Source organism: Geospiza fortis, unplaced genomic scaffold (assembly GCF_000277835.1).
Source record: "Geospiza fortis unplaced genomic scaffold, GeoFor_1.0 scaffold97, whole genome shotgun sequence".
Lineage (NCBI taxonomy): Eukaryota > Metazoa > Chordata > Aves > Passeriformes > Thraupidae > Geospiza > Geospiza fortis.
The window spans coordinates 4,535,961-4,547,049 of NW_005054343.1; the positions used below are offsets into that span (position 1 = coordinate 4,535,961).

An 11,089-nucleotide genomic window follows, 5' to 3' on the forward strand; every position below is an offset into this window, starting at 1 on the left:
CCTTCTGTTCCCTTCCCTTCCCTTCCCTTCCCTTCCCTTCCCTTCCCTTCCCTTCCCTTCCCTTCCCTTCCCTTCTCGATTTGTCCTGCTTTCTACCCTCTCTGGAATGCCCAGAGCTGTTTTTTTTTCCCTGGGACAGCTGCTCCTCTTTCCCATGTCTTCCCATGGGACCCAGCCATTTGGGGAAGCAGCAGGGAAGGGTGTGATGGCAGGAGAGGATGAAAGAATTCCTTAGGGCAGGAGGGCATCACCCCTTGTCTCCTCTTCCCCAGGAACACGACATTGAGACCCCCTACGGGCTGCTGCACGTGGTGATCCGGGGCTCTCCCAAGGGGAACCGCCCGGCCATCCTGACCTACCACGATGTGGGCCTCAACCGTGAGTGCTGCTCCCAGCTGGGGCTGCAGGGCAGGCAGGGCTGAGCCCCAGGGGGTGCCAGGACATCACCCCTGGCTCAGCTCCTTTGCCCCCACCCATGGCTGCATGGGGCATCTGAAAGCACCAGGGGAGTTTGGATGCTCAGCTGGACACAAAGCCCAGGCCAGGCACAGCCAGGAGTGCTTGGCCACCACAGCACAGCAGGCAGGGATGGGACACGGGGGATGCTGCCCAAGGCAGGCAGGGATGGGACACGGGGGATGCTGCCCAAGGCAGGCAGGGATGGGACACGGGGGATGCTGCCCAAGGCAGGCAGGGATGGGACACGGGGGATGCTGCCCAAGGCAGGCAGGGATGGGACACGGGGGATGCTGCCCAAGGCAGGCAGGGATGGGACACGGGGGATGCTGCCCAAGGCAGGCAGGGATGGGACACGGGGGATGCTGCCCAAGGCAGGCAGGGATGGGACACGGGGGATGCTGCCCAAGGCAGGCAGGGATGGGACACGGGGGATGCTGCCCAAGGCAGGCAGGGATGGGACACGGGGGATGCTGCCCAAGGCAGGCAGGGATGGGACACGGGGGATGCTGCCCAAGGCAGGCAGGGATGGGACACGGGGGATGCTGCCCAAGGCAGGCAGGGATGGGACACGGGGGATGCTGCCCAAGGCAGGCAGGGATGGGACACGGGGGATGCTGCCCAAGGCAGGCAGGGATGGGACACGGGGGATGCTGCCCAAGGCAGGCAGGGATGGGACACGGGGGATGCTGCCCAAGGCAGGCAGGGATGGGACACGGGGGATGCTGCCCAAGGCAGGCAGGGATGGGACACGGGGGATGCTGGGCTGGTCCTCACTGCTGCTGCCAGCCCGTTGGTATTCAGAGCATGGACCCAGCTGGCAGCAGGGCAGAGTGAGGGACAAGAGAGACTGGGAATAGCAGGGAAGGAGGGACCCCGAGCTGGGGCTCTGATGTGGAGATGCTGCACTTTCTGTCAGCCTGCAGCCCTAGACCTGCACCCAGAGCCCTGTCCCTCCAGCTGAGCCAGGATACTCAGTTCCCTGTGAGTGGGGAGAAGCATCTCCCGCTCTGCTGGCGGCTGAGGCTGAGTCACTGACATGCACATGAGCTGTGTCACCATTGCAGCAGCTCTGGCTGCTCAGGTACACGTCACGCTGGCTGCAAGGGGCCTCACAACCTGCCTCACCCCACGTGTTAGGAGGCATGTCCATGTCCAAGCACTGATTCCATGGGACAGGAGCCCTCCAAGCTCCGACAGTGTCTGTATCCCACTGCAATGCTGGGGTCTTGTCCACAGCTGGGGATGTTTCTTTGACTCTCTCCAAGCAGGGAGATTTGCAGCTGTTCCTACAAATTCTGTGTTTGCTTGAGCCCTTTCTGGGGATTTTGGACAGGGCTGACACCCCAGGCTGCTAATCCTGCTGCCCACTGGGTGGTCTTGCAGTCTTGGGCTCTGTGTCCCTCAGTCCCATCCTTCTGAGAATGAGGCCATCCCAAAGTCCTCATTCTGGCTGTGTCTGTTCATCCCCATCTCTCCTGACACCTGCAGGGATGCAGCCCTTGCTAACAGCAACTGTGGTCCCTGCTGGGAGGACAAGGAGCCTGGAGGGAAGGGGATGGGATGGTTTTGGTGGCATGTCACCTCTTGGTTGAAGGGCAGTGGGAGGGTGGGCAGCTGCTGTCCATGCTCCCCTGGCCCACCAGGCCCCAGAGTTGGGGTGTTTGGTCTCTGATACCCACCTGCCCTTTGACAGACAAGCTTTGTTTCAACACCTTCTTCAACTACGAGGACATGCAGGAGATCACGAAGCACTTTGTGGTGTGCCACGTGGATGCACCAGGACAGCAGGCAGGAGCCTCACAGTTCCCTCAGGGGTAGGTGCCAGTTGCAGGGGCTCACTGTGCCTGCTGGGGTGTCACCTCCCTGCCCCTTGGGTTGTTGCTGCCTGGCAGTTGTGCCCTGCCTGTGGGTCTTTCCAAAGCCTGTGGCAGATGACTGGCCCAGGGTGGGTGGTTTGCAGGTGGGTGTTATTTCCCTGCCCATTTCAGGCAGCCCAGCTGCCCTGTCCCAGACACTGTGCTCTGAACAGGTTCCATAACCACCATCCTGTGCCTCCCTGTGCCACAGGTACCAGTATCCATCCATGGACCAGCTGGCTGCCATGTTACCCAGCGTGGTGCAGCATTTCGGGTGAGTCAGCCTCTCTTCCACAGCTGCTGGCTGAGGGTCCTGGCAGGGAGATGGACAGAAGACAAGGATTTGGGGCTGGGGGAGTTGTCCCTGTAAGCTGGCATCCTGCAAGTCTTCTTGCTGTGGGTGGAGGGGTGTCCCAGGGAATGTGTTGGAGCCTGCTGACCCTCATATGGACCTCTCCATGTTTCCAGGTTCAAGTATGTGATCGGGATCGGTGTTGGGGCAGGAGCCTACGTGCTGGCCAAGTTTGCGGTGAGCCTGGGGCTGGGATGGGCTGGCCTTGAGTTGTTTGTACCTGCTGTCAGTCCAGGGCAGGAGGAAGAGCAGGAGCTGATACCTCCAGGCAGTCTCTGTTGCTGCAGAGGCTCCTGGGGGTTTGGGGGACCCAGGACAGCAGTGCCAAGGCCACAGTGGCTGGGCAATCTTGCCACAGGTCTCCTGTTGCTCCCAGGATGGGGTCACATCAGCTCTGTGCAATGCCTGTGCAGTGGCTCTGGTGGGGGGCTGCCCAGGGCACATCTCCCCTCTCCTCTGAGCCTCTCCCCTCTTGCTCTCTGCAGCTCATCTTCCCTGACCTGGTCGAAGGGCTGGTCCTGATGAACATCGACCCCAATGGCAAAGGCTGGATTGACTGGGCAGCTGCCAAGGTGGGCAGGCCCTGACCCCTCCTCCCAATCCTGGCGGCTTCCTGGGGCAGGAGGCAGCCACGGCAGTGCAGTAACTCCCTGTGCTCCCTCTGCAGCTCTCCGGCCTCACCAGCACGCTGCCAGACATTGTCCTGTCCCACCTGTTCAGCCAGGTAAGGGCTGTGCATCCTCCAGGCCCCTGCCACCAGCCCCTGCCCCTGCCTCCAGGCCCCTGCCACCCAGGCTGTGCCCTGCCAGTGCCACAGTGCCACTGGGCCTGTCCCATCTACAAGGTTGGGCTCAGTCAAGCCCTGCCTGGTCTGAGGCTTAACCTTGATGAGTGTTTGAGCTGTGCCCATGTCCTGCCTAGGTGTGCTGCCTGCAGCACCACTATGCCCAGCTGCATTGCCCAGCATCCCCCTTCTTACCTGTGCTGGCTGGCATGGCATGGGCAGGACTTGGGGAGCAGGGTGTGTCCCCAGCACCTGCTCTGACCTCCATCCCCTGCTGGCACAGGAGGAGCTGATGAACAACACGGAGCTGGTGCAGAGTTACCGGCAGCAGATCGGCAGTGTGGTGAACCAGTTCAATCTCCAGCTCTTCCTCAACATGTACAATGGGTGAGTGCTCCAGGCAGCCCCACTGCAGGGCTGTGTCCCTGTCTGTGCTAGGGTGAGAGGCTGCAGTGCTGGTGGGTAGCTCTGAGGTCACTGTGAGAACCCAGGCCCCTGTTGGGTGCTGTCATCACCCTCCAGTGCATGCAGGCAGCAGTGCAAACCTGTCTGCCACTGCTGGCTGAGGATGTGGGAGTGGTGGTGCCTGAGCCAAAGCCTTGCCATGTCCCAGAGCCCACCGTCATGGGTACACATTCCTACATCTCCTCCTGCACTGGGTGCTGGCACAGGCTTGGGAAAGGGGGCAGAGATGCTGTTCCATGCATGCAGGACCTTGGGAGCCCTGCCACTCTGCTGGGTGCTGCATTCTGTGGCACAGGCTCTGCTTGGGGCATGGCAGAGATGGCTACAGCATTCTTCATATATAAGGTGCTGAGACAGCGGGGCTGGGTGTGGTTTCTTGGGGCTGTGGCATCAGTGGTGGCACCTGCCCATGAGCTCACACTGGCCTTTCTCCTCCATCAGCCGCAGGGACCTGGACATCAACCGGCCTGGGACTGTGCCCAATGCCAAGACACTGCGGTAAGAGTCACACCAGCAAGTCATGGAGGGGTCCCTGGGCAGGGGAATTCACTCAGACCAAACCCTGACCAGGCCCCCTTCTCCTGTCGCTTCCAGCTGCCCCGTGATGCTGGTGGTCGGAGACAACGCGCCTGCTGAGGAGGGGGTGGTGAGTGCAGCAGGGTGGCAGGCGGGCGATGCCCACGCACGGGCACGCACATGTTCACTGCCTGCTCGCACACATGGCAGCTCCTGGGGGTGGGAGTGTGCTTGCTCGTGCGCAGACCTGCCTGCTTGTGTGGGCACCTGTGCACACACAGCTCTGCCTGGTCACCACACCTGGAAAACTCCCCCTTCTCCATATGCCCAGATGTGCTCACACCTGCACGCTCGGCTGTGTTGGCACACGGGCACACTCCCTGCTTGGCCACGTACACCCACACAGCTGCTGGCACACTTGTGTGCCTTTACACACATGTGTGACACAGAGTGACTCACCAGTCCCCCTCATCTCCCATTCAGTCCCACCCTTGCCCAGACTCATGGGAGGAAAGTCCCCTTTGTCCCATGGCAGGGATGGAGGTCCTGCAGGTGCAGGGCTCACCTAGTGCCCTGTCTGCTCCTGGCTGGGGTGGATTTTGCCAGCTGGAATGCTGTGGGCCAGTGGACGATTTCTTGGCTCCTGGCTTCCTAGGGTGCTAATATCATCTCTCTTGCCTGCAGGTGGAGTGTAACTCCAAGCTGGATCCCACCAACACCACATTCCTGAAGGTAGGGCTGGTGGTAAGGGGCAGCAGGGAGGTTCCTGCTGCCTATGAAGTGCCCCATTGCCTTCTGCCCCAGGGCTGCAGGGTGTCTCCATCTCTCCATTCCAGGTCCATCATGGCCCTTGGAGCTGGGGGTGTATGGGGAGAGCAGGGTGACCCCAGCAGTGGCGTCCTGCCAGTGGGTACGGGGGGATGGTGGGCAGTACAGGCACCCCCCCAAACTAAGCAGGACCTTCTCTTTGCAGATGGCTGACTCTGGTGGGCTGCCCCAGGTCACACAGGTAAGCCCTCGCAATTTCCCCAGTTACCTGGGCATACTGGGCCCTGAGACATGCACTGGTGCTGTCCTTGGCTAGCTGGGGATGGGCTGATGAGGGCATAGGGATCTCACACTGGGGCTGCCAGAAGCTGCTCAGGGCTGAGAGGGGATCTCAGCCTCAGTTCAGCTCACTCTGCTCTCTCCCTACAGCCAGGCAAGCTGACCGAAGCCTTCAAGTACTTCCTGCAAGGCATGGGCTACAGTGAGTGCTGGGGTTGGGTTGGGGCTGGTGTGGGTCTCTGTGTGCCTGTGTGCGTGTGCTGACCTGCTGCAGGTCTGTCTGTCCGTGTGTCCACAGGGGACTGGGGTGTGCAGGCTCTGTGTGCACACAGATGTGTGTACAAGGGCTCTGTGTGTACAAATGTGTGTGTCAGGCTCCCTGTCTTGGTGTGCACGTGTGTGTGTGTGTGTGGGCATGCACGAGCAGGGGCTGTGTGTGCAACAAAGACAAGCAGAGCTCACGTGCAGAAGTCTGTGCATGTGTGTGTGCACAGTTTAAGAACATGTGTGTGTGTTTATACCTGTGTGTGCATGCTTGCAAAAGTCCGTGTGCACGTGTTGTGTGTGTGCAGGTCTGTTGCACGTGTGTGTGTCTGTGTGTGTCTGTGTGCGTCTGTGTGTGCAGTGTGTGTGCAGTCTGTGTGCACAGGGACAGCTCCGTGTGCAGGCACACGTGGGCTGGGCAGGGGCTCCTGGCCCAGAGGAGTGGCTGACAGGGCTGACACTCTCTCTCTGCCCTCCCTGCCCTTCTCCTGCCCCTGCCAGTCACCCACCTGAAGGATCGGAGGCTGAGTGGAGGCACAGGTACTGCTCAGTGCCCGCTGCTGCATGGTGCCCGCCTGGCCTGTGCCCTCCAGCTGCCTGGGCACCTTTGGGAGCAGCCTGGGTGCAGGACTGGCCCTTCCCTGCTAGATGCCCACTGCCTCGCTCTGCTTTGCCTGAGATGGCACCCTAAGCCAGGGCTGGGGGTCGAGAAATGGCATTCAGAGAATTCCCCCTCCATGCAGGCACAGTCTTGGCAGTGTGCCCACTGTGCCCTCTTCCAGGTGAGCCATCCTGGCTGGGGGATGGTGCCACCTTCCCTGCACACCCTGGGCAGCCAGGGGAGCTCTGATCCCAGCTCACTCTTTTCCCGGAGCATGGTAGTCAGGGGTTCCCACTGCCTTATGCCCAGAGGTTGCATGCCCAGGAGTGAGCCTGGTGTTCAGCCTGCCCAGAGCAGCCCTGCCCTGATGTCCCTCACCTGGAGCTGCTCATGTTGTCACAGCACCGCTTGCTGCAAGCTTGTGCCCAGGCTCAGTCGCATCGGGGAGCAGGGCTGGTGGCGATGTTGGCTCAGGTTTTCAGAGGGATCTGAGCGCCCCGGCCGTCTCTCTGTGCCCGTGCAGTGCCATCTGCCAGCATGACCCGCCTGGCACGCTCCCGCACGGCCTCCCTCACCAGCGCCAGCTCCGTGGATGGCACCCGCCCGCGCGCCTGCACCCACTCGGAGAGCACCGAGGCCATGGGGCAGATCAACCACACCATGGAGGTTTCGTGCTGAGGCCCACGCCCGCCGCCGACGTCTCCTTCAGAGCCATCTCCCATCCGTCAGCATCCCGCCAGCACCCACCCGCCCCGTGGACATCCTCCACCAGGGCCCTCGCTTCTTCGGGGTCAATTTGTCTTCTTTGCCGTTGGCCTCACCCCCTTGTCTGGTACAGGAGAAGGAGAGGGGCTTCGTCCAGCAGTCACACATGGTTCTGCATTGGTCCTCACCCTCCCCAGCATCGGCTTGGCCCCGGCTTGGGAGGGTGGGTGGCAGGGGGACAGGGCCAGGATGGGGTAGCAGGGTCAGGGTGGTGAGATGGGGACAGGATGTTGGGATGGGACGGGATGATGGGATGGGACAGCACGTGGAGAGGACACAGGAGGTAGGTTGGTCTCCCAAGTTCAACTGATGGCTGACCAAAAGGAAGACCGGAACGGGGAGCAGCGTTACTGGGAGGTCACTGGTCTGTTCCTAGGGATGCAGTTTTCATTTCTCCCTGGTGGCCCTCTCTAGGGAGAGCTAGCACGGGATCCCCCAGCACACCCGGAACTTGCTACCCCACAGCTGGCAGAGCCTTGTGAGAAATCACATCCCAAACTGTCCCTTTGCCCTGGTCATGTACCCTGAGGGCTGCCCTGGGGCAACTGAAGAGAGGTCAGTTTTCAGCCCTACTCCAGAAGCTATAAGGGCAGAAGGGTGGCATGAGTGTCCCCCTGCCACCAGTGGTGGCACCTCCTTGGTCCCTTGTTGCAAGAAGGACAATTACCACCTGCCACCAGAAATGCACTGGGGAGAGGGAATTGGCTGCCTTGGCCCCTGCCACACTGTCAGTTCCACTCCCAGCTCTTGGGCTGAGCCTGCCAGGGTCCAGAGGCCACTGTTTTAGGGGATGTCACACAGCAAATCCCACCTCAAGTTTTGCCACAACCTGTGGGTGTCATCACCGAGGAGCCATTAGCAATAAGATGAGACACTCTCCCCACCGTGTTGGGGAGCCCTCAGCACCCCCTGCCCCGCAGGGTGCCTCACCACAAGGTGCTGACACTGTGGGGTGACCCATGGGATGTGGGGAGCACTCCATGGGCTTTGCCCACACGGCTGCCCAGACCCACCGAGGCTCCCCAGATCCACCCCCCACCTCCAGCACTTTGCCTGCGCACTGAGCGCAGCGTCTCTCAAGGGCTTGGCTCCCCCCAGGCCGTGGGGCCCCCTCTGGCCACCAACTCCAGGTGGCTCTTGCCTCTCTCACTCAGCACAGAGACGCCTGTCATTGCATAACCCCAGTGATGGCCACCCAGCCTCTGCTGCTGGAGCAGTAGTGCCCAGCCCCTCCTGGCACAGGTAAGGATGGCCCTGCCTCTGCTGATGGGTGCTCAGGTCTCTGTAGGTGGTCCATGGGGGACCTGAGCAGGGAACCCACCAGGTGCCACCGCCTGGGCGAGCAGAACCAGCCCGCTGGAGCAGGTCCCAGCCAGCCCCACAAAAGCATTCTGCCCTCAGACCCCATCCCTGCTCCCCAGTGAAGGGCACAGAGCTCCTGGGGCTCCCAGCGGGTGTATGAGGGCTTTTGGCCCTGAGACCCGTGCCCCACCCAAACCCTCCCCTGGTGAAAGGCCACCCCAAAACACCAGTGTGCCCCTTTGTCCCTCACTTTGTTCTGCTGTGTGCTTCCTTCTTGGTGTGACTCTGAAAGCTACGTAGCTCCTTTTTACGGTAGATACCGCTGCGATCTCTTGTTTTCTCAGCGTGTCCTTCCAGATGATATATATATATAAATACCTATACATAATATATATATAAGGGTTTGCCCAATCCCTGACCTTTTTGGGTTCACTCCTCCTTGCATTCTTGTCCAAGCAGTGCCGTGTGGTTTCCCTGGAGGTGGTGTGGCCGTGCTCGCCTTCAGTTCCTCACCTTGGTTTTGTTGGTTGGTTGGTTTGGTTTTCCCTGGTGGTTTGTTCTTTTGATTTTTGTTGTTTTTCCTTTTTTTTCCCCAGTCACAGCGGAATTTAACACATTTTCCTGTCTGAGTGCAGCCTGGTTTTGTCACAGCGGCACAGAGGCCGCAGCACTCATGAGACAGCAATATGTAAACCGGATCTAACTAACCTGTTGCTGTAGAGAGGAGTTACTGTGTTGGAAATAAACCAACTAACTAATAAAGATGTTAAGAACCTGCTGTGCTCTTTACAACATGCTGCAGGGAAACGGGTATGAGCCCACCTGGGGTCTGCCTGCAGAGACCTGGCAGGCACGGAGGACAAGGGGGACACAGCTTGGCCACCAGCCCCACTCGTGATGCCCACAGGACCCCATGGGGGAAAGCTGTGGGGTGCTTTGGCTTCAGGGTAGCCATAGACAGGCTGCCCTGTGTGTAAAGAGTGGATGGAGGCTGGAAAGCTGCCAGTTGTAACCCAAAGAGGTTGGATCCAAGAGGTGTCCTCTGGGGAAGAAAAGAACTGTGGCTGCACAACTCTGGGGATGAGCAGGGTCCTTGGGAGACTCAGTTTCCCTGTCCACTCCCTGTTTGTCTCCCCATCAAGGTCTGAGTGTCCCAGGCCATAGCCCTTTCCAAGTGCATGAAGTCCTCCCTGGGAAGGATCCTCTCCCTACATCCTAGTCCTTGTCCCTGCTCGAGTGTGTCAGTGTCTGCCTCGTGCTGGGTCACTCCAGACCGGTCCCAGTCCCTGCAGAGGGGCCCAGAGCCAAAGCATGGAGACACCGTGGCTGTGCAGTCCACACTCCTGGCTGCCTGGGTGGGCACAGAAAGCTTGGACACGTGGGGGGAATGCAGAGGGCCAAGGCTGAGCTGAGGTGTGAGCAGGCAGCCCAGGAGCCTTTCTTGGCTGGTTTGGTTCTGCTGGGCAGGGTGAGCCTCACCTGGGGGAGTGGGGTACACTGCACACACCCCACCCTTATCACTGAAATGCAGAAATGCTGCTGCATCCATCCAGGGCATAATGCAGACTTTATGCTGTACAGATGGCTGGGATAGGATGTCAGACAAATGATTTCCACACTCCCCCTGAATGCAATTCATGGAGTGCTGGATGCTGAATACTGACAGACTGCAACAGGAAGAAAATGAACAACTCCATATCCCTACAGTACTACTGCTAGATTAAAACTCTTTTTCTGTACTTCAGATTAAATAATCTATTTTCTTGGGACCTGGCCCATCTCACCATTCAGTTATCTCTTGGACCAGAAGCAAGTATGCCACTAAAGCTTCCTTTCCCATATGTTTACCCAAAAAAAGTATAGTCACAGTATTTTTTAATACTGCCAGTAATAGTCACAAGAACAGGCTGTTGATGATGCATGAGTTTTTATTTCTAGCAGGAGGAGATCATTTAGTACATGTAATCCCTCGGGGGAACCTGCAAAGCAATGAGAGCAGCAGGGCAGAAAAAAATCCAGGCTGTTTTTTCTGGCCAGATAGGGATGCCATTAGTGGGGAGTGAGGGAACGATATAGGTCAGTGTCTCAAATAGTGCATGAAAATTCGACTTAGAGCCTGCGGTGCATCTGTGAGGCTGCACTGCCACCTGGTGCGGGCTGAAGCGCTCACAGCCTCTGCCCAGCGCCGGCTTTCCCTGGATTTTTGTTTAAAACATCCCACTAAAGGACAACACTGCTGTTGCAACTGCTGGCTGCTGGGTTTGGTTATGTAAACAGACAGGAATATGACAGCACACAGGTCCGGGAATCAGAAGCAGCTGAGCGATGGTGACAGCCATTCCCCCTCCATCTGTCACAGCTGCACAGGGGAGATGGCTTCAGCCGCCAGCACAGAGTTACTGCAGCTTTCTGCCAACTCACTGAGTGCTTCAGCCTTTGCAGCTGGCTGTGCTGTGTCACCAGTGAGCCAGACTTGGCAAAGGGGACTCTGTTTGTGCTTCCAAGCAGGTGAAGCCACCTGCAGGGTCCCAGCTGGGTGTTGGTTCTTCTCTCCAGCCAGGCCTTCCTCAGCAAGGATCCCTCACTAATGAGGAAGAGTTTAATCCCTGAGATGAGGTGGGGACAGCTAAGGGCAGAAAGCTTCAAGAACAGTTCATTTCCCATTGCTTCCCAGTGCA

The 11,089-nt window shown here is 59.1% G+C and overlaps 1 protein-coding gene across 2 annotated transcripts in view; it reads left to right on the forward strand.

The window, feature by feature from the left end:
• The window catches only part of NDRG4 (NDRG family member 4), a 17,851-nt gene extending 8,662 nt beyond the window's left edge, over positions 1–9,189 (forward strand). For both annotated transcript variants that reach the window (XM_005422782.2, XM_005422784.2), the window contains 13 exons: positions 273–378; positions 2,153–2,273; positions 2,527–2,589; positions 2,784–2,844; positions 3,153–3,239; positions 3,335–3,391; positions 3,735–3,838; positions 4,358–4,414; positions 4,511–4,562; positions 5,117–5,164; positions 5,406–5,441; positions 5,630–5,681; positions 6,868–9,189. In XM_005422782.2, the coding sequence (XP_005422839.1) occupies positions 273–378; positions 2,153–2,273; positions 2,527–2,589; positions 2,784–2,844; positions 3,153–3,239; positions 3,335–3,391; positions 3,735–3,838; positions 4,358–4,414; positions 4,511–4,562; positions 5,117–5,164; positions 5,406–5,441; positions 5,630–5,681; positions 6,868–7,022 (999 nt within the window). In that variant the 3' untranslated portion in view covers positions 7,023–9,189. The remainder of the gene's footprint in view (positions 1–272; positions 379–2,152; positions 2,274–2,526; positions 2,590–2,783; positions 2,845–3,152; positions 3,240–3,334; positions 3,392–3,734; positions 3,839–4,357; positions 4,415–4,510; positions 4,563–5,116; positions 5,165–5,405; positions 5,442–5,629; positions 5,682–6,867) is intronic.
• The last annotated feature ends 1,900 nt before the right edge of the window (positions 9,190–11,089 follow it).